Source organism: Opisthorchis viverrini (genome assembly GCF_000715545.1).
Source record: "Opisthorchis viverrini unplaced genomic scaffold opera_v5_32, whole genome shotgun sequence".
Classification (NCBI taxonomy): Eukaryota; Metazoa; Platyhelminthes; class Trematoda; order Opisthorchiida; family Opisthorchiidae; genus Opisthorchis; species Opisthorchis viverrini.
In genome coordinates this window covers 2,022,113-2,047,366 of record NW_008751687.1, presented here as the reverse complement: position 1 = coordinate 2,047,366, position 25,254 = coordinate 2,022,113, and the positions used below count along the sequence as shown (strand labels likewise).

The 25,254-nt window shown below is 42.8% G+C and overlaps 2 protein-coding genes across 2 annotated transcripts in view; one reads left to right on the top strand and one right to left on the bottom strand.

The window, feature by feature from the left end:
* Positions 1 to 25,254, bottom strand: part of T265_02542 (hypothetical protein) — a gene marked incomplete at both ends in the record, with an annotated part of 120,307 nt that overhangs the window by 80,086 nt on the left and 14,967 nt on the right. The window contains 2 exons of the mRNA XM_009166805.1: positions 7,520 to 7,612; positions 18,639 to 18,866. Coding sequence (XP_009165069.1) covers positions 7,520 to 7,612; positions 18,639 to 18,866 — 321 coding nt within the window. The remainder of the gene's footprint in view (positions 1 to 7,519; positions 7,613 to 18,638; positions 18,867 to 25,254) is intronic.
* Positions 24,449 to 25,254, top strand: part of T265_02540 (hypothetical protein) — a gene marked incomplete at both ends in the record, with an annotated part of 75,164 nt that continues 74,358 nt past the window's right edge. Inside the window, one exon of the mRNA XM_009166803.1 lies at positions 24,449 to 24,626. Within this exon, the coding sequence (XP_009165067.1) occupies positions 24,449 to 24,626 (178 nt within the window). The remainder of the gene's footprint in view (positions 24,627 to 25,254) is intronic.

The window sequence follows — 25,254 nt, the reverse complement described above, 5'->3', positions numbered from 1 at the left end:
ACATCTACATTTACCGAAAGATGGACTTGCATTCGTTTTGGATACAAATACTCTAAAAGTAAGATAAACGAAAGTGGCAATTTCTCGGGATGTTTTGTAGATGTTGGCTTTTTTTGTAAAGTGGAGCACTGAAGTTGTCCTTTTCTACTTCGATCGCACTAATGCTACCGCGCACTACAGAGGACAGAAAAATCAACACGAATCACGCAAACAACCGCATTTGTTTGGCTACTTGTCACGAACGAACATTTGCGTCCAAATTGAATTGTATGTACGTGGATGTATCCGCAACATGATTTGACTATGAATGATGGGGTAAAGCGAGATCTTTGGAACCTTTCGTCCACTTCGTTATTCATCTTTACCGGTCATCGCATCTTAATTACGAAATACGTCACCAAATTCTGTGCACCAGAATCGAATCGGCTAATAGCTGTAATCGAAATCGTACTGTATACTGATTTAGTGATTACCTAATCCGTACAGTCAACGCTATTATCCCTCGTTGAAATCTTCGTCCGTTCAAAACTTCCACGGCCGTAGTCGTGAGCTGGCAATAATCTTGTGAAGGTGAGAAAATGCATTTTGATGAATTATCAAANTATCATTCAGTCAGTACCAAAAGTGAGATCAGAACTGCTCCCGCTCATGTTGTGCGGGGGTCCTAGAGTTAGTGAGCGAAGCGGCAGGTGACCTTGAGACTGGTTAGCCGCAACAGGTACCTGTTTCTGTCCTCCTCATCTGTAACAAAATGGGTCAACACTAATGTGTACCTCACTGTGGCAAGTTTAGGTGCGCTTGATGGACATAGGTAACAGTAAACGGTACTGATCAAGAGCTACTGCTCCTTGAGGCGGATTTCTTCCTATAAACATGAAGTAGTAACGTTCATAGATTCAATATTACTGAGTGGCATGTGTGGATTCAAATAGGATAATTGTCACAAACAGTGGCACGTATATGACCTATATCTCACGCAATCCAACCGTTTTTCTGACGAAAACGCATCTGGGACATGGAAGCACTCTCTAATCTGAAATCCGGCCGAATTTTTACTGGCTGATATGGATTCTGTGGTCTGAGTGAATAAAGTTCATATCATGACCAAATCAGACTATTAGACTAAATTGTGGACCTAGGGTGCATGTGGGTGTAGGCCCATACTGAGCGAAAACAAATAAGCAAGTTGCGTAAATTGGTGCGTATTTCACTAGCTACCTTTTGAGTATCTTAGCGACAACTGAGGCAGGGTCCAGTATTTACTGCTTCACTTAGTTGACCTTCATCTGTCTTTAGGCTTGGTACTACGACTACCTCTATAGTATATTTTGACTGGGTACCGTTTGTGAGCTATACTTCTAGTATTGCATATGATTGACCTGTTAAGCACGAAAGGGGGGGTTTATAATGCAGTGTCGCCAAGGTAAACGATGCAACTTAGGTAGCAGTATAAAGTTTGTTCATGGGTATTTTATTCATGAAGGAAATATGGGAAGAACTTATATCATCAACTCATACTCAGCTAACACTTGTCTTGGTCCCGTCTGTCATTTCAGTCACAGAGTTTATGAATACTGTTCAGCGTTGAATTCAGGGAAGAAAAAAGCTCGCAATTTTGGGAAAACAAGAAAAGTTATTCAGAGGATATATCCAAATACTGGCGAGGTATGCCTTTGATATAAAGTATAAAGTGTTCCCACCTCCCCAAACTATCCATTATGTCGAGAAATGAAGTGTCCAGCATTAAACGTAATCAAGGACGTGCTGGTAGGATGTAGCACGGTTGGAAAACAGTTCAAACTTCTCATCTTTGAGATCAACTGGAGACTATGAAGTGGTCGGGGAATCGACACACTAACGTGGAATACATGCCTGAAAGAAATGCTTGGATAAAGTCAAAATTGTTCACCAAACAGGTTCGCTTGCCTAATGAGAAACTCAGGTTCAACTTCCAGCTAAATATACAGAACAGCCTAAAGGTCAAACTAATCCGCCTCTTTTCCAATATCACCTGAACGCTGCGGTCCAGTGATGCTGGTACCATTGACACTTGGAAGTTTCATTACATCAAGATATTTCTGTAACGCTGCTACTCCAGATAAAAAAACACGCAAATGNCAGGATGAGTAAGAGACAAATGTACACCAATTTACATCAATGATTCAGCTTCATTGTGGCAGTGAAATTTGGATTATGCTGTGTCCCTCACACACAGGATATCCTTCAAATGAACGCCACCGACATAAGCAATTGCTTCGTCGAGTTTTATTTTACTACCTAGTTCTATTAAGTGATAATGTCTAACTACGCTTTCATTGCAACTGACATCATCGTCTACTTGCTAAGTCTTGATCGTTTCACGGAAACCAACGTCGTTCCTACAAGACTTAGCCGATGCAGGACAACTTAGAATTTTCGTACCAACATCCCACCACTGTGGGAGAATCTGTTAGAAATACATTGCAATGAGGAAACTTGCTTTGATGGAGGTCCAGCCTACGGCTTTGATTTCGTCCCCGCCACGAGTCTCTTCAACTGTAAAAATGTGTCGAATATGACTTTATCATAGAGGGGGCGAACCCGTCTAAAGACTCGTATACGTAGAAACGCTCTTGATTATTTTACTGTAGGATTCAATGGACATCCTCTCTAGGGGATGAACGATTTGAGCATCCAGTTTACACTTTAAACGTGGCATTGTGTAACAAGGTTTATAACCTAATAAGCCGGTAATTCGAACAATTACTCACCAGAATAACAAGCCTTACCTTTCTTATGATCATTTTATTGTTTAGTCTATGAAACGAAACTTCACAAAAACCCTTCAAATCGTCCAGGCATTTTAGCTCACTTCGTATTCTATACTAATTGGCGTGTTGTTTGAGTTTGTTCTCACAACTAACGGCAAAATGTTTCCTCCAGATGCATTTGATTCCATTGTCTCCATTCGGTAAACCATCGCTTTTATGTTCACGCAGAAAGATTACCTCGAGCTTGTACCCCTCGTTAGAACCAGCTCCAACACAAACAGTGAAAGCAACCTGTTTTGAGGTCTTCACACACTTGCGGTAAGTGTGCCATTCATCCCGTTACAACTAAGCTAAAAACACTCGGGGTATTTTCCATCCATCTGTTTACCGTACTTTCCCCTCCGTTACTTCTTGCAGTGAACTCACTGCCTCCCCATGCAAATGTTCCCGGCTTACCTCCAAAAGCTAATCATAGGTTTAGACCTTGTTGTTCTAAAGTCTTTTCGGAGCCACAGACTTCCACGTTTCATGTTAAACTGAATCCTCCTGCTACTGAACACAATTGTGCTCCTAGGATTATGTTCTACTAGGACTACCAACAATGGAGCGCGTTCTTAATCCTAGTCTGTTGATATGATCATTCTCAGCTTTCGACGATCATTTCGACAAGTGGCTTGTGGTTAAGTTGAACTGAATATATCATTCAATCAGTACCAAAAGTGAGATCAGAACTGCTCCCGCTCATGTTGTGCGGGGGTCCTAGAGTTAGTGAGCGAAGCGGCAGGTGACCTTGAGACTGGTTAGCCGCAACAGGTACCTGTTTCTGTCCTCCTCATCTGTAACAAAATGGGTCAACACTAATGTGTACCTCACTGTGGCAAGTTTAGGTGCGCTTGATGGACATAGGTAACAGTAAACGGTACTGATCAAGAGCTAGTGCTCCGTGAGGCGGATTTCTTCCTATAAACATGAAGTAGTAACGTTCATAGATTCAATATTACTGAGTGGCATGTGTGGATTCAAATAGGATAATTGTCACAAACAGTGGCACGTATATGACCTATATCTCACGCAATCCAACCGTTTTTCTGACGAAAACGCATCTGGGACATGGAAGCACTCTCTAATCTGAAATCCGGCCGAATTTTTACTGGCTGATATGGATTCTGTGGTCTGAGTGAATAAAGTTCATATCATGACCAAATCAGACTATTAGACTAAATTGTGGACCTAGGGTGCATGTGGGTGTAGGCCCATACTGAGCGAAAACAAATAAGCAAGTTGCGTAAATTGGTGCGTATTTCACTAGCTACCTTTTGAGTATCTTAGCGACAACTGAGGCAGGGTCCAGTATTTACTGCTTCACTTAGTTGACCTTCATCTGTCTTTAGGCTTGGTACTACGACTACCTCTATAGTATATTTTGACTGGGTACCGTTTGTGAGCTATACTTCTAGTATTGCATATGATTGACCTGTTAGGCACGAAAGGGGGAGTTTATAATGCAGTTTCGCCAAGGTAAAAGATGCAACTTAGGTAGCAGTATAAAGTTTGTTCATGGGTATTTTATTCATGAAGGAAATATGGGATGAACTTATATCATCACCTCATACTCAGCTAACATTTGTCTTGGTCCCGTCTGTCATTTCAGTCTCAGAGTTTATGAATACTGTTCAGCGTTGAATTCAGGGAAGAAAAGAGCTCCTAATTTTGGGAAAACAAGAAAAGTTATTCAGAGGATATATCCAAATACTGGCGAGGTATGCCTTTGATATAAAGTATAAAGTGTTCCCACCTCCCCAAACTATCCATTATGTCGAGAAATGAAGTGTCCAGCATTAAACGTAATCAAGGACGTGCTGGTAGGATGTAGCACGGTTGGAAAACAGTTCAAACTTCTCATCTTTGAGATCAACTGGAGACTATGAAGTGGTCGGGGAATCGACACACTAACGTGGAATACATGCCTGAAAGAAATGCTTGGATAAAGTCGAAATTGTTCACCAAACAGGTTCGTTTGCCTAATGAGAAACTCAGGTTCAACTTCCAGCTAAATATACAGAACAGCCTAAAGGTCAAACTAATCTGCCTCTTTTCCAATATCACCTGAACGCTGCGGTCCAGTGATGCTGGTACCATTGACACTTGGAAGTTTCATTACATCAAGATATTTCTGTAACGCTGCTACTCCAGATAAAAAAACACGCAAATGGTAAAGTTCCAACCGTCCTAAAACCGTTTCCACTGTTGCTTGCACTATTGTGGGCATCTACATTTACCGAAAGATGGGCTTGCATTCGTTTTGGATACAAATACTCTAAAAGTAAGATAAACGAAAGTGGCAATTTCTCGGGATGTTTTGTAGATGTTGGCTTTTTTTGTAAAGTGGAGCACTGAAGTTGTCCTTTTCTACTTCGATCGCACTAATGTTACCGCGCACTACAGAGGACAGAAAAATCAACACGAATCACGCAAACAACCGCATTTGTTTGGCTACTTGTTACGAACGAACATTTGCGTCCAAATCGAATTGTATGTACGTGGATGTATCCGCAACATGATTTGACTATGAATGATGGGGTAAAGCGAGATCTTAAGAACCTTTCGTCCACTACTTTATTCATCTTTACCGGTCATCGCATCTTAATTAAGAAATACGTCACCAAATTCTGTGCACCAGAATCGAATCGGCTAATAGCTGTAATCGAAATCGTACTGTATACTGATTTAGTGATTACCTAATCCGTACAGTCAACGCTATTATCCCTCGTTGAAATCTTCGTCCGTTCAAAACTTCCACGGCCGTAGTCGTGAGCTGGCAATAATCTTGTGAAGGTGAGAAAATGCATTTTGATGAATTATCAAAGAACTGGAACCAGTCTAGTGGTCGACGTGACTGAACTAAACATGCCAGCACGGTCGTCAGACCTACAGGCGGGAGACAAGGGAGTATGCTTCCGTTACAATGGCCTCAGAGGTTTCATCCTTCAAGCATTGGTTGTCTAAGTATATCACTGAACTTCAATACTCAATGTGCGACCGTTTGGCGGGGCATATACCGATGCATTAATTGTTCATTTCATCCGGCTACTGAGATCTACTTTTAACGCACGGCGTATATGTCCGTGCCGCTGGATGATACAAATGTCCTATACTTGAATGACGTGGTCTTCTATGGTTAGTATGACGCGTGCCTGTTGTTTGAAACGTTAATTTTTCGAAAAACACTAAGTCAACGGTTTACTATTCTTCTGGGCACACAGTTCCTTTTGTGTCTATGAAATTTCGCCTGTATAATGCTCTCTGAAATTCGCTCCGTGCTGTCGGTTAGAATGTTTCTTCATCCTGAAGTTTTACCTCTGGAAAAGAAAAGTATCCAGTGTGATTTGCCCTTTTTGTCCAAGTCAGGCTTCTGTCGGTAAGGCTAGGTTCGGTGTTGCCGTATTTGGCGTAGAGAAATAAGTGTACAGAAACGTAACTGTTAAATTGTTCCTTCTGCCTTCCCCTTTTGATTTTTGGAGAGTTCTTTTGAAAGTAATCACCGCGGATTGTGGTGGCTTGTTGGATTTTGGATGACAGGTGGGACTAAATAAAATGCTCCATAGCCCATGATTTGGAAACCCATGAAAACCGTTTGACTTAAACTGCGAAACGTTGTTAGTCACACGTGTCTCTGGCGTGTCAAAATTAGCAAACAAGCAATCCAAACAAAGGATAGGTGCAGATATTAAGACTGTGGGTAGCCCTGATTAGGACTAACTGCAAAATCCATGTACGTCAAGGGGAATTCGATCAACGCTTTACTTTATCCTGTAGAACTATTGCTGTTCTCTCCGCGAGCTGGCACAAACTTCCACCTCAAATTCAAACACTGTCTAAAAACCCAAAAACTTTAGTGCTATGATCTAACACAAAATGGGATTTCGTTAACTGAAAGTAATAGAAAGTAATACAAAATAAGGGAAGTCACAAGCATCATGCCGGATGGTAAGTAGCAGTCCGGAGAAAATGTGGGAATGTTCGTTCCTGTCAGTTGTGTCGCTGAGTTCCAGATCTCTCCTGGAAAAATTTGGTTAGTTGTGTAATTGTATTGGAATGAAATAAAAGGACGTTACAGTTCATTTCAGTTTCCTATATAAAAACCGCGTATGGAAGTGCAATGTTTATGGCTAATACAGCTTCTTCCATAGAAGATAAGAGGAATAAGGGAATGAAATCCATGTGTGGACGTCAAATTGTCCTGCGTGTCTGGCACGGAAGACAGTAAGAGCTGCGCAGTGAAAGCCACAGCTTTGCTGCAAGAGCACGATTTACTGTACGACAGTCGTGTCTTTCAGATTTACTAACCACTGATTTGCCTCGTCCTGCAGTCCCCATCCGGAGAGACAACACTTACCAACGCGTATGGGCTCTTATGCTTCGTTGTCAAGTCATGACCACCACTGGATCATCTCCATTAGAAGTAAGAATAGGCGAAGAGAGATCTAAGAGACAAACGGTCGTATACGAGGTACATTACATCACCAGTGTAACCTGCGGAGTGTGACCTCAGGATCACTGGTCTGATGTTACCACTAGCCCCACGCTGAGCTACGGAGGCATCGATCGTCAGATATAGCCTCCAAAGGTCATCCACAAGCAGTCACCATGTCCTTTTGCTCAATGAACCAGGACGGATTGTAAATTGTATGCGTTTTACACCCTGCTCATAGCAGTCAGGCTAATGTACCTGATTGGCAGCTGTCTGAGTTTGGCAAAGCTGCCCTAACCTTTCCAATTCGGGAAGTGGTTTCGTCTTCCGCCAGTCCTCCGGGGCTTGTGCGAACTCCCAGCAAGACGAAATCATTTGCTCCATCAATCGGCTGAGATGCAAGAATGAGATTTGAGTTTGATCCCCGACAGTCTTGATGCAGCACTCTATGTTCGTAAAAGGGCACCTATATACCGAGAGATCTTTTTCCTTGAGGAATTCGAATTTGTTGAAACTGGCCATGGGGTTTAAAAAAAAAGTCAACTTCACATAAATTGCCTCATCATTTTGGGCAGGCCAAAACTCTCCCGCTGTTACAAGTTTGTTCTCACGGGGAGTACGTATATCTCCTTGAGTTATCCATAAGCAGATGTTAACAATTTTACTCACGCTTCCCCGGAATTTAGTCTTATCTGGAAATTTTGTACTTCGCAGACTGCGATGACATCCTTGTAGATACCTAACTATTTTATTGTCCCTAAGGTATATCCAAAAGACAACTACCGGCTCCTTACACATAATGCGAAAGGAATTATTCCAAAATTAGATGGAAAGTCTCGGTGTGTGGAGTTCTACAGGTGTAAACTATGCTATCTGGATTGGCCTAGATCCCCTACTCATTCATGAGCATGCCAAGCAGTTCAATTCTGGCAACTTTTTTTACATATTACTAAGCGTTTGTATTCTGTGGTCAAATCCGTTGGGACGCTTGTTTCAGAATTTATCAGTAGTGACGAATAAACCCCTCATCTTGTGTTGTCTTGCCTTGTAATGTGTCAATGGCACCCAAGTACAACATTTTGTGGGCTACATCAGGGTGATATTTATCCTGCGATCAGGCAGGATATCAGGCACGGCTGATAGCCAGTAAACATAAGAAACAAACAGGCTGAAATTCTTCGTGCTTCGTTTGGTTCTGTTTCATAGACCCCGCGACACACGCGACTGATTGTTAAACCAACACCCCATTCACACAAAATAGTTAGTTCTGTTCCAGAAGACAAACAGCTTTCAGGTACTCATCTGTCATTCATCTCAAACCCCAATATTGGTGAATCTCTTGGGTGTGGCACGAGTGATTGATTGCTCGTTTTTGGTTGCAAAACCAGACCGAAACTTCCTGGCCGTGTGTACTGTTCAAGTGAAGTTCTATCACTTTACAACCGCTTTTGTTTAGGTCGCCGATATACCAAAATTCGAAGTGATTTTAAAAGCCCAAATCTATTGTCCAATTTAGTTAAATGCTGTGAAGAAAGGATTATCTTGCAGAGAGAAATAGTCATACGCGTAGTAGAATAGTTAAGGTGGCTAGACCCATGCATTACGTCTGTCGAGTTACCGCCTGGTGAGTGTTGTTTTCCATGTCTAATTCAGAGTGGCGGAAACCTAGAAGCGGACGGAATTTGACATGGCAGAAGAGAATGAGGGATGTTACGCAAAGCTTGGGCGCCATTGGTGATGTTTGCCACCCAAGATGGGGTCCACGTGATGCCCTGTGCTTGGCAAGGGATACTGAACGATATGGTGGCTAGTCGATGCCAACGGCGTTCGTACTGTCAGTTCCCATTCAAATTTTCTGGCCAAGTGTTGGAGGTGTAGGCACCTCGTATGTTTGTTGAAGGCTAGCCCTGCCTAATCGTGTCCCTTTCTTTCTTCCTCGTATTATAAGGCTCTATACAAAACAATCGGCATAGTTGTAGGGCACTGAAGCGCAAGTGCTCTCTAGTGGTACTGATGTCAGTGATGGTGATGATGATGATGATGATGATGATGATGATGATGATGATGATGATGATGATGATGATGATGATGGTGATGATGATGAGGATGATGATGATGATGATAATAATGACACGGATTCTCCAAGCATGCAGCAGTTTTTCTGAAGGAAATAATTCTGTTGAACCTAATAAAGCTCGTGGAAGTATACTTCTCTATGAGTAATTAGTCTCTCAGAACGCAAAATACGAATAGGCTTTACCTCTAGATCTGTGTTTTAGTTCCCATCCTTACTACTCGTCTAGTGGCAGCTGAATGAGAGCTTACGATGTTTCATCTAATAATACTCAAACGAAGTGGAACACTAGCACAAAATGGAAAATCGGTAACGTATGCCGGAATATCACCGTGTTCGCTAAAATTAACCAGGGCAGCTCGTCACCGACACTTTGTTACCGATTTAAAAGCGTAGTCAGTACTACACGGACTAAACAAGCATACTTGATTAAACGGGTCAAACTGTCTCCCTCGTTTGGATAGGAACCGAATGAACGGTTCTGCTGAACACATCACTTTGGACAGATACCTCACTGCTCTGTTTCATTGAGGAGCAAATTTGGGCAAGTTCGGCTTGATTTTGTACCTGAGCCGAGTAGAATGTGTGCGTCAGTTGGTGGAAAGTGCACTCCTCGTCCGCTGCTCACAACGCATCTATTCAGTGAGAGGATCATTGGCCGGCAGAATGGGCTACCTAAGTAGGACCTTCTAATCACGTTTCGGTTGGTGCAAAGTGCACTTCCGACCCGATGGTTTCTTTGCTGCTTTTCATAAAGTAGGGGATTCAGGTAACTTAGGCCTGCGGCTTGATGTGCGAGTTACGTGCGATTTCGGCACAACACTTCAGTTGTTGAAAGTGCATTCATCTCTCAAAGCCTAGGCACTCACGTCCAACAGGACACACTTGCACAGTACTTGTTAGCACTGAGAGTCGACAGAATCGTTTACTTTTTAATGTCCGCTAACCGAATGCGCGGCGCGAACTTCAGTTTGTTTATATTTGCATTTATCTTTGGGAGCGACAGTAAACATTAAATTGACGTTAGTTAACACTGCAGAAGGTGAAATTGACGTCACCTTAGGAACAACTCGTGAGGTTTTCACTTAACGGTAGACACCCTAATAAAAAGGGTGCCGAAAACTTCAGTAGGAGCTTCCTATTTATCAGGTAAGCACAGTCCCTGATTTCCCGTCAACTGTATGTTCTACTTGAACACGAACTTGCAAGCCATTGGCCAAATACACTCACTTGCGACATAAATTAGTTCTCGCGGGAAACTTAACTGAATCCCAACGGAATCGATCGTCTATAATGCTCTTGCTCAACTGAATGTGTTGTAACAGGCCGCCTCATGTTTCAGCCGGTATAATATTCGAGATGCCGTAAGATATTGCATAGATTTACCTCACCACTCATGAGGTTACTAAAAGTCTTAGACATTCCACAACAGATTTTGCCCTTCTTGGGACTAATCAGATGCGCAAGTTTCTCGAGTATCTGTCTATCTTATGTTCCATTTGTACACCAACTCGTAAGCCATTGGCAAAATGCAGTCATTTTCAGAATAAACTATTTCTAATGGAACAGACAACTGAATGCCAAATGAATCTCTCGTTTAGCTCATTCTTCAACTAAACGTTCGTCCGTACAAGAGAATATACTGCGGTATCTCGTGTACTGTACAACTGAAACACTTTGTGCAGCCCATTCATTTGAAGACCACCATAAATGAGTGACCCAGCTGAGATTCAATTTAATCTGCTGGTGACACTAAGTTAACTTCAAAATGAGCATACCTCACCATGTTTCGACATTGTTTATCGAGGAATTATATGTTCCTAACATTTATTTTGGCTGACTTCACTGAAGCTCTTCATAACATTCGGTAACCACCTAGTAAGTCATGGACTCTGTCATACTGAGGAATATTGCTTCTTGTGCAGACCAACCCACCCAGTTTATTCGAAGCACAGCAAAGCCCGTCAACCGCGCTTTCCTCTACACTTGCCACCTCTCCATTATGACTGGTTGTCGTCGGTCCGCGACCACTTAACTTTTTGTCAACATCAGGGATAAGTCTGGCTACAAGCCCCCCGGTTTTCGCTTTTTTCTTCTACTACAAAAAGAATGTAGGAATTTTAGCAGAATGCATCTTGATCCGCGGAACATCACACTGCTCAGCGTTTATAGTGCCACATTTTCAACCTGCCCCGGCCACAGAGGGGTGCTGTCTCATGCAGTCTGTTCTGTGCAGCCTAAAAACGGATCGACAAGTTCGTTTGAAACAAATTTTCATCTTTGGCAGTCTCGTACTCTAATGGTGTTAGTTTTTGGCGTGTTTTTTCTGTTTGTTTCATAACCATTGAACTTTCCTAACCCTCTCGTAGTGTGAGGGATGTTTCACACCGAGGCTGGTTCACAACGTGAATGAAATCGAATGTACCGGTGGTGGTGTTGGCGAAAAAGTTCGCAATGGGGCAAGATGACCACAAGAGATCGAGTAGCTTCATTGTGTCTCCTGTATATGTCATACGTGCAGATCTTATCGTCTTTTCCACAATGTCATCACACTGCAGTCCACGGTGGTGAGAACGACCGGGTTGCCATACTTGACCCAAAAATCTTGGGTCCGAAGTTGGAACACCGCCAACAGAGCACATCTGAAGCCAGTAACATGTACCTGGTTGTAGTGAGCAGAGCTGAAGTGGGTGCAGCTCAAAAGGATGCGTACAACAACCAAGTTGATGAAATCATCTGAAATAAAACATCAACAATGGGTTAGAGCAGTACCGATTGAAACAACTAAGGACCTTGGTGCTATGGCAGCCTAGCTATGGCAATTTCGATGGAGCAAAGTCCATGTATGAGCCAGCCATTCTGTGAAATTAGAACACCCTACTAGTGCAAAACACCTCAGAAAATATTGCTCTATGACAAATAAAAAAATGGATTGCAATGGAATGGGCACAGGCGGCAGGAAATTAATTATTCGAAGTCTGTACGTCCGTAACAATTTCCACTCGACCTCTGAGGATCGCATGGGTACCAAGATCAAATTACAGACCAAATAGGAGTCGGACGTTCATTGAAACCGAAGCAACACTGACCGCCCCACCCAGCCTCTCAAGAAGGATATTTTGGTAACAAGCCTTGGTAATGTCAGCCAGTCTGCGCACCAGACGGACGGCCGCCAACTAGGTGTCTGAGGTTGTGGAGATCATAATACTATCTCATTTAATTGGGGAGGCAGGAACCCCTATTTACCCAATGCGGTACTGCAGATGATGAACTGCATGTCAGCATGAATGACCACTGCTTCCTCACTCCAAAATATGTGCCATCTCACTTAGTTTGAAAAAGACAGATTAGCCGACAAGCTCATTATGCCACAGAACAGAACAATTAAAATGACCTGAAGACATGTCATTCGTTTGATGATGGGAGAGAGTGGAAAGGATTATTTGATACGAGGAGTCAAACAGTCGATTACTGAGTGAGTTTCACCTGACCATACGCCTGACATAGAAGCGAATGAAAGGTTGTATCGAAAAAATTCACGTTAGGCCTGCGATATAGCAAACTTTAGTTTGAAAACACTGTCTAGGTTTCTCGATGGTGGCTTGCACATATTGTAGAAGTCACACCCATATGCGAGACGGTGAATTCCATGAGGAATGAACGACTGAGAGAGAAGCATGTTTTGACAACCACGTAGTTGGAGGCCGAAAATAGATTGATCATTTGGTGTGACGCCCAGGCAGATGACCGTACTGGGGAACCTGATCAGTGGGCTTGGGATGCTCTCATATTCTACGGCTGCCACAGTTTGCCTAGTCCTTCTTCTCAAAATGTACCACTATGTTCAGCCACTGTGCATCCAAATGATTTGCTAATAGCAGGGTCGGGTTTTGAACTATCAAATGACAAATGTAAGTGATATAATAGGGGTTTGAGATATTCCTCTGTATATTATCTACAAACACTGCATTCCTCAACTAAAAATTGGTAACGGCTCGATTCCCCACATATGTAGGTTTCTTCCACTTCACAGTGTATATCCTGTCCGTATTAATTGGATGAGCTCCCCACACGGCAACAAGCAGATAAGATGTTCGGAAACTTCGTGCGAACCCACATGGCGTGCACCATTAAAGGGGGTAATCAGATGAAACGTCGGTATGATACGTTACCTGGTTTAACATTTGCCGGTTCTTATTATTCCACTGGGAGCTATTGCCTCTGTCCGCCCCCCCGACACCATCTGAAGAATGATTTCAAGCAATTCAGAATGCTATAGGTCACGAAGATGTGATATCGTCTTCTTTCAGGATAATTCACCTAAAGGTTGAACATTCAAAATGAGATTAATCACTTGCTCATCCTGTCCATTATCAGAGACCGTCTGGAAATTGAACTAGCCATCTCGAAAATGAATCATTAGTGACTGAGCATCAGTTTGCGAGGTTTACCACCATAACAATCAGTTTATAAGCCAGTTGCACAATAAAACAGTAGGCAACAAGCAAGATGTTCGGAAACTTCGTGCGAACCCACATGGCGTGCACCATTAAAGGGGGTAATCAGATGAAACGTCGGTATGATACGTTACCTGGTTTAACATTTGCCGGTTCTTATTATTCCACTGGGAGCTATTGCCTCTGTCCGCCCCACGTGCACCACTAAAGGGAGTAATCAGATGAAACGTCCGTATGATACATTACCTGGTTTACTATTTGCCGGTTCTTAATATTCCACTGGGAGCTATTGCATCTGTCCGCCCCCCGACACCATCTGAAGAATGATTTCAAGCAATTCAGAATGCTATAGGTCACGAAGATGTGATATCGTCTTCTTTCAGGATAATTCACCTAAAGGTTGAACATTCAAAATGAGATTAATCACTTGCTCATCCTGTCCATTATCAGAGACCGTCTGAAAATTGAACTAACCATCTCGAAAATGAATCATTAGTGACTGAGCATCAGTTTGCGAGGTTTACCACCATAACAATCAGTTTATAAGCCAGTTGCACAATAAAACAGTAGGCATTTCGACTGACTGTTAAAAACCGTTCCACTCACTCAGGAACTTTGAGCGACAGAAGAATGTTTCTCTTCTAAACGTTTCAGCATCAGTTATCTTGCTGAAATCCCACGTTGCAAATATCCCTCCTTAACCGGACAACAGGAACAACACACTGAACACTATCCATTTTATCATTTGTTCATACATGGTGCTCTTACTTTTAAGAATCATCTACCAGTCAGATATTACATTTTCTTTTAACTTCCAGTTGGTGGTGTATCATGTTTTACCACTGAAAATCTTTATATCCAAAAATCCTTATTCACTGGGATCCAATCAATGCAATGCGAGAAATTCGCATGACCACTTGATTTACCTTAGAACTGTTGACTGAGCCTGAGCCCACATGAAATAAATGGCACATAGCAATTGCTGGTTGCTGACCGTGGAGCGGGTGCCCGCCCCGATTTCAAGAACAGGGGGTATAGCAATTGTTGGTTGCTGACCGTGGAGCGTCTTTATGGAAGGCTGAACACCAGATATTTGCTGAATTTGCAGGTGCCCGCCCCGATTTCAAGAACAGGGGGTTTTCGGCAATTAAAACCATCGAAGAATTCGGCTTTCATTTCAGCTTCTACTCATATTCTCGCCTTTAGTGTTTTCTTTCAAGACATCAGAATGAAGACTCAACTTGAAAAAAGGAACTCGGATGATTTCTCATCAACGTGAGCATATACGGCTAGACAAGCGACCAATAATTTGGGTTCAACTTTATTGACGGAGTGAAGCGATTTGAGCAAATCAGTCAAAATTTCTTAACTTGTTACTGTGCGACAGGCTGACAAACCGATTAATATAGCAGTAAGTTCCTTCTCTTCTTTTTGATTGTTGAGACAGGCAGTAAAATTTTAAAAGCTCTCTGATGAGGAACAGAATGCGCGGGAGATTAAGCTCAATTTGGATGTCCAACTGTTAACTCGAAGCTCTCCAGCGCGGTTGATATCGCATCTTGGTGACGTTGTGGGACATCGAGTGACGCGATATCATTCGACAAACGGTTTTGGAGGGTGAGGGTAGGGTGTGAGAGTTTTTGATGGAGGAATAAGAGACAACAAATGGTAAATCAGGTTGTATCATACCGACTATTTATCTTATCATCTCATCAATTTGTTTACGTCGTAGTTGTATATGCGAGCACCCATTGAGATTCGTGGTCACTGCGGTTTGTCGTATTTGTTGCCAAATCGGAAACCTAATGCGAAATTTTTTAATGTAATCTCTCCAATGCTTCTGTGTCATTGGAGGAATATTTCGAACCCCGTGTGGTCAGGCCAAACTCACTTCTAAACCCATTCAGTAATCGATTGTTTGACGTTTTACATCAAATAATGCCTCGTTCTTCTTCCACTCTCTCCCATCATCAAAGGACTAATGAGTCGGCAGTCGTGTCTTAGCATAATGGAAGTTTTGACCACACGTCGGGCCATTTCACGGGTTCCGTGCTGCAGGTGATTGACTCCGGTACTTCCAGGTTGACCTCTGTGTCGGTTTGTTTGCTCAGATCAGGATTACGAAACCAGCCAATTGGTTGAAAGTTGCATTTCTCATACCAAGGCCCACTCGTTGCGGTAGCCACAACGGAAAATCAGTGAGGAGTCTTTTGTTGCATACTGTGAACTGCTCGAGGGTGGAGCATGCCTCCAGGCCGTCTTACTTGTTCTGTTCTGTGCCATAATGAGCTGGTCGGCTGACCTAGCTTTTTCAAACCAAGCTTGACATTAATGAGATGGCAAATTGGGAATAAGGAAGCAGCGGCCATTCATGCTGACATGCAATTCATCATCCGCAGTACCGCATTGGATGAATAGCGGCTCCTGCCCCCAAATCAAATGACGTAGTGTTACGATCTCCACACCCTCAGACAACGAGTTGGCAGCCTCTGGTCTGTGCCCTGATTCTGGGAAGTCTGGCTAGTGAGTCGACTAGCTGACACGACCGAAGCGTGGTGTCTAGCGCTCGTAAGGCATGTTCACCAGCTGAGGCGTTCTTGTCGTTGAGACATTAATTTATTGTGTGAACTTCGTAGTTCAATGTTTAGCTACTACCTTGGAAGAAATGCACAGGTTAGCTCATTCCCTTGTGACCAATCAATATTTGATGGCTTTATGGGATCGCGCACGGCTGAGTTCGTTCCGACTGAGCAAACCCTGTTTTGGATTTTAATGAGACGTTTTTTTTACATAGTATCATCTTGATCATCTTAAGAATGTTTTTGCAATGTTAACTTACCCGAAGTTGATAATTATCGACTAATGTGTGGCCTGTTTGATAAATGGTAAAACATTATTGTATATAGGTTTTTCAGCAGCATCTTAGCCTCAGCTGAACTATGGGACTGATGTGAACTGTCTGGCGTTGCCATTCCAGTACACCGATTGCGAGAGGGGCGTTGTGCGTGAATCTTCATTTCTTTCACCAGGACTCGTTCAAAAAGCAAGAAGTAAAAACGGGTGTAGGTATCTTCAGCAGCGTACCATACCTGGGAAGTTTAGCTCACCTACAGACGTTGGTCAGCAGTTGGTTGCGAGAACGATTACGTAGTTTAGTACATTTATAAAACAGACTAACTACGTTTGTACGAACCACTCAATGGTCATTCTGGACCAGATGTTCAACAGTCAAAATACGGATGGCCTTCACTGTTTAATCCAGATCAGCAAGTAAACCGATTTGATTTAAAGTGGATTTGTGTTTCGCCAGATTTGGTTAACAAGTTGGGGGCAGTGCTCATCATATCATTGGGTGTTTTTGGTTAACTTATTTGATTTGAACGCACGGTTTAGAGTGGATTTGTGTTTCGCCAGATGTGGTTATCAGCTTGATCACCTTTAAAGGGTAAACAAGTTGGGGGCAGTGCGCATCATATCATTGGGTGTTTTTGGTTAACTGCAACAGCTGATGAGCTTCTCTTGGGAGTCGTTGGCGATCAGTGTCTATCTCAGAGAGACTTCATCCTCACCTAGGTGCATACGGCTGCCGCTCAGTGATACAGTGTTCTCACCAAGCCCCGCATACACGCAGCGGACGAGAAACCATTAAAGTGCATATATTGACCACTGAAGCTCAACCGGAGGCCGTTTGCTAAGTTCTCATTCGAGGGATGACTCCCATTCCATTTACCTCAAAATATTGCAGACCCGAGTGGTTATGATTCGGAGCGTCAGGAAAGTACATTTAAATTAAGGTCACAAGTAACAGTCAAGGTGCCATTACTGTAACGTTTGCAAGGGATATTATCACAGAGTTATTCCTCAAGGATTGTCCGAAACATATCCGTCGAATTCTGACGTAATATATGACCCTCGAAAACCATCGGATTGTCTGTGACCAATTCCCTTAGAATTGAAACGGACAGTTTGTTCAGAAAAGAGTATAGAGCCGGCTGGTGAGTAAACTGACCAATTCAATTTGATGTCGTACACAGTAATATGTTCACAAAGATAATCATGGAATAAAGGACCAAAGATAATAGAAGGAAATTTCTGGGAGCTTACTAGTAAACAGGTAAGGGTCTGGCAAAGCTCAAATGATCTTCAGTTGATAGTTCACTATTTAGGTGCAGCCATTCCATACTGAAAAACCAACAAACACTGTAAAGTTGTTGCATCTTTATTGGGAATCATCGGCATTGCGCATTTCAAGAAACTCCAGTAGAAAGTTTTGAAACTTTCAACTGATGGCTGAACTTCGCATTATTTAAATCGGTCTCAGTGATACACTTGGCTTACGGATTTTAGTTCATCGATTATCAGTTGGTTTCAAATCGGTTGAGGCGGTTTAGCTGTGATCTGTAGTAAACTGAGTGATTTTTTAAAACGTCTGAGGGCTATCTTTTAACCGCTTCCCCTAGCAAAATGTTTTTTACATGAGTCTATTGTCTTCAATTTTCTTTCATCTGCACGAATCCCTTCATTTCTAGTATCCAGTCATTCTTATGAAATTTGACAGACTTTTCAAAAGGAATAAAAAACCGCAAACGCAATTTAAATTAGATATATGGGACCAAGTAAAGGAACTCTGTCGCACTAACAACCAAAAGCTAGGTTGACTCAAAGAAAAATGGGTGCATATGTCGGATGAGTTTCTGCCTGCTGCTAGGCGACAGCGTTTGTGTCTATTGGCCGAACCATGTCAAGTTATCAAACAACTGGATACCCTGTAAATAACTCGATGTTTTGCAACCAGACGAAGATATCTATTCTTTCCCGTCATTGTACACACATTTGTCATTCTCTGAAAGACTGTGAAAAAATTGAGCAACGAACATCGTACTCACTAACTGAGAATAGTAGTAGAATCTGAGGCCAATGTTACCTTGCGCCGACCGTTTGACCACGATGCGCTAAGCATTCCCATCGTTTTCGACGTTGTTAACGACAAGTGAACAGGATTTAATTCTCCAGGCTTTTTACAGAAGCTGCAGAAGTTACTCGTCTGTCCAGCAGGGTGAATGGTTTGCGGGAACACTTTGTGCGGTCGGATCGTCTGTGCGTGCTGCAAATGGCTGTCAGATAAAATGAATAGTGATTGAACCCCAGAGCATGGGCTTTGAGTGGTGCGATGCTAATAGCCGTCGATCCCGAAGACGCTCTGCAAAGTCGGTCGTGACAACTAAGCACGTATAAATTGGGATTCACGTCGTATTATTGACGGCCAATGTAAAGAGGTCAACGTTAAAGTGAAGATACTTGGAAAGAGGGAGTAGTGTACTTCAAACAGAAAGTACATACACACAACTTTTGGACCATTCGCACCATAAGTATCGTATCTCGTTTCAGAGAGGTCTGTTGGATCGCTTTTAAACAAGCATGCCCATTGTCAGAAACGAGACGCTTTTCAGCAACTGTCCAGCTTGTTTTCTAGGCGTGTAGCATACCGACATGCTTGGTCGATCATGGCCCACCGAAAAACATCGAACATGTCTTGAATCGTTTTTCACTCAAGTTGTTGTAATCGAAAACTTATTCCACCTGGCGCCTTTGTTCAGTGTTTTAAAAAAAGTGAATTACGAGGATTATCCACTTACATGACATTTGGATTTTTTATGAAGAGCTTTAATCATATGACTCTACTTTGCTAACCGTATACTGTAGCCCCTCTAAAGTTCTTTTATTCATCTAAATGTCACGTAGAAAGGCTCACAATTGAAACATTAAAAAAAATTGTTTGTTGAATTAAGCCGAAATTCCGGCTCGGAAGTAAACGGTCTGAAAAACAGTATGGAAAATACTAGGGATCTATAAATTTTATCCTTATATTCATGCAATAAATTGTTAAAAAATGCGTTCCACCTGGATTGCAGTTCAGTAGAGTGTGGCTAGTGCACTGTAGTCTGAAGATTCCCTAGAAATGAGGTGAAATATGGGCTCAAAGGTTTACAAGCAAGCGGCACGTAACTTATCCGTCGTTAGTAGTGACATTGCTTTCCGACATATCGTCTTACATGCTCCACTCTGAGAAGCCCTTATCACTCAGCACTCTTTGGCAATAGTAGAACGTCTTCCATCTTCTGGCGGCAGTTATTCTTATTAGAGGGAACTTCTCATTATGGAACGGGATGCGATTTCACCTTCTCATTGTTTTTCAACTGCTTTTGTGGTTAGGATTTGTGAATGAGATTGTGCCCAATGTAGGCTGAGATTCAGTCACGCGTCTCTTCTTTATTTTTGTTACATTTTGACATAACAACAGTGTTGCCGGGAGGAATCTCCAACATATATTGGTCTTGGTGCGCATTGCTTCACGGAAGTGGTAGTAATCTTCAACTTTTCATAAACACCGCGTTCAACAAGCCTATCTTTGAGACCAGCTGGCTAATCCTGATCTATTTGAGCTCGCTTCTGGTCAAATTATTGCCACTTTGGACGAGAGTCAGACAGTAAGTGACCCACTTCAACACAGACCCTACACCGATCGGCCATACAAACCATCATCTGTTTGATCCAAGCTGCGACTGCCGCTTAATGATTTTTGTCGGAATGGGGGTGGTCCAAGTCACTTTTCTATTGAATTTCTCGTTAATCTAACATTCGTCTCAGTGATGTAGGTAACAGTCTTAGATTGGAAAATCCATCTAATATGTTGGCAGTGTGGTCCTCTCTGGGACACAAACTCAACTGCAAAACAATTTGTGAGCAGTCAAAAGTTGGGATAGTCTACAATAAACCAAAAAACCCAGGATGAAACCAGGCAGATCTTAGGGGAACACTGGCACCACATCGTCACTACAGAATCTTTACTAGTAGGATTTTTGAAAAAAACGTACCCATTGACTAGAGTGTATCAGGTGTAAATTTAGCCGCAACGGATACGACAAACGCTGAAAAATAACCGAAACTGCCGTGTGAGGGATAATGCAATAAATTTCACTCGGGTTGAGGCTTTAGAATTACTTTTCACTTGTCAGTAAAACAAAACTACTTATTTACGAATCTGCTTACCGATGTAGCTTTGACGGGAGGCTCACCTAGAACTCAGCCTAATCTCTCGTTTATAATGTTCAAGTAGAACATATGGCCGCCGGAAACCTGGGGACTGTGTCCCAAGAAGAGCGAAACCGGCCGTGGTCCGTCAAACAGTTTTCAACAACCTTCTATATTATGTCTATGCAACTGAATATCATGTTTCCTACCGGGTTTCATAGATGTTTCGCAGCAAAAGTGAATACTGATCATGCGTTGAATACTTTTTCTGAGGAAAATTATTTCGGTGTGTTCAGCTGAGCCCTTAACGCTTCACAATAGGTTGAAGCAGTTTAATTCGAACTTCGACCAAATCTCCTGTTCATCAAAATTCCCCTGAAAATAAGCATTCCATTGGACATCAGTGGCATTACCGGAGTTGATCAGTTCACCAACTACAATGATATAGAGACCGGACAACAGAGCACCAATTCAGCATGCGGCTGATGTGGGGGTTGAGTCCTCCTCTCTCATGAACACACGTGGCGCTGGGAAGTGAATGTTTAAGCAAAGTGACCAGGTCAGACTCAGCTCACATGTGCAGCTGATCACGTTTCTGATATCCGAATACCCATCTTTAAACGCATACAAGTACCACATGTGAAATTTACTTTCAGCTGGCCGATGTGAAATTTCCACCCGGTCTACACAACCAGCGGGGTGGATCTTGACAACTACACACATCTCCGAATGTAGATTTTGCACCAGCAAAGTACTGAAACCAGCTCACTCGCTGAACAGGATATCTCGTTCTGTCAACTAATTATGTCAATCGCCGTAATGAAGGCCTTTTGAACCCCTTTGATGTTATTCCTCATCAAGAACCAACAGGATTTGTTTAGTTGTACAACTTCAACCGAATATGCTACGGAAGTGAACCCGGCTTAGACAACTGTTCTGGGTGATCACTTTCTTCAAGACGATATGCAGGGATAAATTAACTTTTCCTCACGAACAGCACATTTTCGCCTTATTCTGTTCATCCCGAACAGTTTCGCCTAGGCAGTTGGGTAAGGTCGTGTCTCAGATAGTCGCAGTGGATAGGTGACTCCCGTAGAATACGATCAAGAGGGGTTCTACACTGAAATATAGCTGCGCTTTGGACATTTTTCGTCGCCCTTTGGGAGGTTGTGCGAGACTGGAAATAAATTCAACCAGGAATTTGAAAAAAATCGTCGTCAGCCCATCCTAACGCGATACTGACTCATTAATATTTAATCCATTTACAGCACTGTGCGTAAAAGAAGTCAACTGAACCTCAGTTCAAGTTGACGTGAAAAGGAGAATTTGGGAAACATCATGACGGTGATACCCATTAGGCGGCAAATAAAAAGGATAGTAAGCACTCAGTAAGGACTGCTGAATGTACACGACATTTGAGAGTAGCTCTTCAAAAGGGAAGAAGTTTAAGTTTAGTATTTGCGCAAGTAAAGGGAAGTTTCCTGGATGAAAGAACTAGACCACAAACCGTGCAATTTTAATACCAAGAACACTGCGGTTGTCATGGTCGAGTGACCTCAAATTGTCAAGTTCTCCGCTACCGATAGAAAGTATATGGTTTTCGTGTACCTGAAAAGAACGCACTAACGTCCACACAGAACAGCCGGCCGAGGAACTGCATGTCTGATTTAATAAATAAACAAGCTACCTAGAAATGCCTGGATGCAAGCACTACACTCCTCACACGGATTCTCCTATTGGTGTGGTGAGCCAGAAGTTTCAGACCCTAAACCCGGCGTAAATTCATGAGAGCTTTGCTTTCAGCTCATTGGTCTTTGCGCTACTATTAACATTAACACTAACATAACTAACGTAAGCTCCGGAGCCGCACTTGACATTGGTACAACCTGCTAATGAAACGACATATGAATGCATCATTCTCCTTTTGGTGTAGTAATAAATAATAATAATCANACACTCTTTCAGTGCGTAGCTGCCGCGTCCACTGAAGGAAGCACGAAGGCTGAGATACCGCCAAGTTGTTTAAGCCTAGATAACGGCAGTCGAATGTCGGGGTCAGCTTGGAACCGCAGTGATCCCGGTTAGTATTCTTGCAGCTTGGCCTCTGAACCATCTTAAGCTGTCCAACTGTTTTATAACTACATACATCGTGTAACCTAGTCACTTGGCTTGAAGAATCTTTCAGTACAAAGCCAAACTTTCCTCAGCTCTAATTATATTGATTTTTTTTCCACACTCTCCTCAGACTGACGAAAGGACCTTCTGTCGTAGTAAGTAAGCGCTCATTCATCGAAATTGCTGCCAAAACAACAAGCAATGCAGCTTTCCATATTTCCAAAATTACTGTGTAATGAGAGTAATCAGGTGAGATTTTTGAAGAAATGCGTCAACACCTACAGACTCCATATTCAGTGGTGTTTACCCGGTACTAATGGACCTTATGATACAATTATAGTAATTCAGAAGTCGTAGACTCACGGGCACACATCCAAGTAGGAGAACATGTCTACATAAAGCAATCGATGTTCAGTGGTGTTTACCCGGTACTAATGTACCTTATGATACAATTACTAGTAATTCAGAAGTCTTAGACTCACGGGCACACATCCAAGCAGGAGAACATGTCTACATAAAGCAATCGATGAGGTGGGAGATGTCATTGCTGCGATACATGATTCTTATAAACTGTCCTGAAGGGTCGATCAGGATATTATGGGCTTGCTCCTTTTAGTTTATTCTCTATTCCCTATTCGCTTAGTGCGATATATCTGTAGGCCAATATGCGTCTTAATGCTACTAACAGATTTACTCTGACGTCTGGAATTCCAGTTTAAATTCTGGTTTCCAGATCGTGCTTTGGTTCAAAGCTGAGTTTCTGTTTTCGTGACAAAGATACCACTCACTAGGTTGCTGAAAAATCACTCACGACCCACTACTGGTTTCACCTTTCTTGGTGCTCATCTGATAGGCATAGACTAGGCATAGTCCCATCAACCTTGTTTTAATTGCACACCAACTGGTGTTCAATTGGCGAACTATGCTCATTTATGAACTGCATTGATGTTAACGAGGAACTCAACTGAATTCCTTGTTTGTTCTATCATCAACTGATTATGCTACACACGGGTCGCCTCATGTTTCAGATGGCACACTATTCAAGATATCATACCCTCACGGTCCTAAAATCCAAACAACGTTTGATGGCAACCAAATGAAATTTCGTCAGGGGTTGGGGGTTGTCAGCTTAAGAGAGAGTACTGTTTAACGGTACTAGCAACAAACTGACTTTTCTTTATTCCGAGTTTCAAGTTTCCCTCTTAAACAGCCGAAATAATAGAGTGTACCAGAGCAGATTCGTACGGATTTCGTGAAATGAATCTGTCCTATTCATCCTGATTGATCACACGAAATTTAGAAAATACTGGACAGGAAGGTCACCAGTCCTCGTTGAGTTCGTTGGGATTTCTCTTGGGTTAGGCCACCAGTCCGAACGCAGCTGACAGTGGACTGTGTGAGCTTACTGCCTCGGCATACCGACCGATACTCCGATCCGCACGCGTTGACGGCCCAATAAAGGGTGTGTGAACGCCATGCTGCTACAGCCAATCACCATGCAGCTCACCAGCCATTGGCCGACTAGGTGCGCCAATTTGCTGGAGGTCACATGACTAGGCACATCGGCCCCGTCGATCGTGCTGAGACCCACATTCTATCTTCCCCAGGTCACCTAAACCGCGGACTTGAAGGTGACGGAATTTTGAGTGCTCTGGTGACTGGGACATTCCATCGAAATTCCATCCACGCAAATACGACTGGACATAACGGGCAGATAAACTCTATTGGTGAGTATGCAGTTCCGGCAGCAACCAACCGTCTACTGTGATTTGTTTTCACTATTTCCCGTTATTTTTCTCTAACTGTTGCGAAGTCATTTGTGATGGCACCATACCGCACGGTAAAAAAAACGATTAAACGTTGGGATGTGGTGATGAGTAGAAAGTATATATTTTCACCCGATTGCTTCCACAAGCAGTTTCTTTTATCCGGGTCATGATAGAGATTGCAGGCAGAACGGCCATCCGGTAACAGGTTGCCCAAGATGTACTGTGACGTAGCTGACGGTCGTCGGCTGCAACCTTCAGGGAAACGCGTAGTGTGTAACGGGGGATACCGATATCTTTTAAATAGGATGCGATTTGAGTGCCTGCCGATGAGTAAGGTCATATGTACGCCCAACGCAGTGCGCGCTGGTCTCGTTTGCTTGTTTGTCTAACCACCTTTCGCATGTGAATGTTGTGTGTGCTGAAGTACTATGTGGGAACGCACATTCAGAACTTATGACTGGTATAGGGTGAGCCGTTTCCCGAATGGATAAAACAACTTGCAACATTTCTTTTTGCCCTTAGAACCGCAGTATTAATCCAACTTAAGGAAATACTGGAAGACGAGCACCCCCATGAATACCTTCCG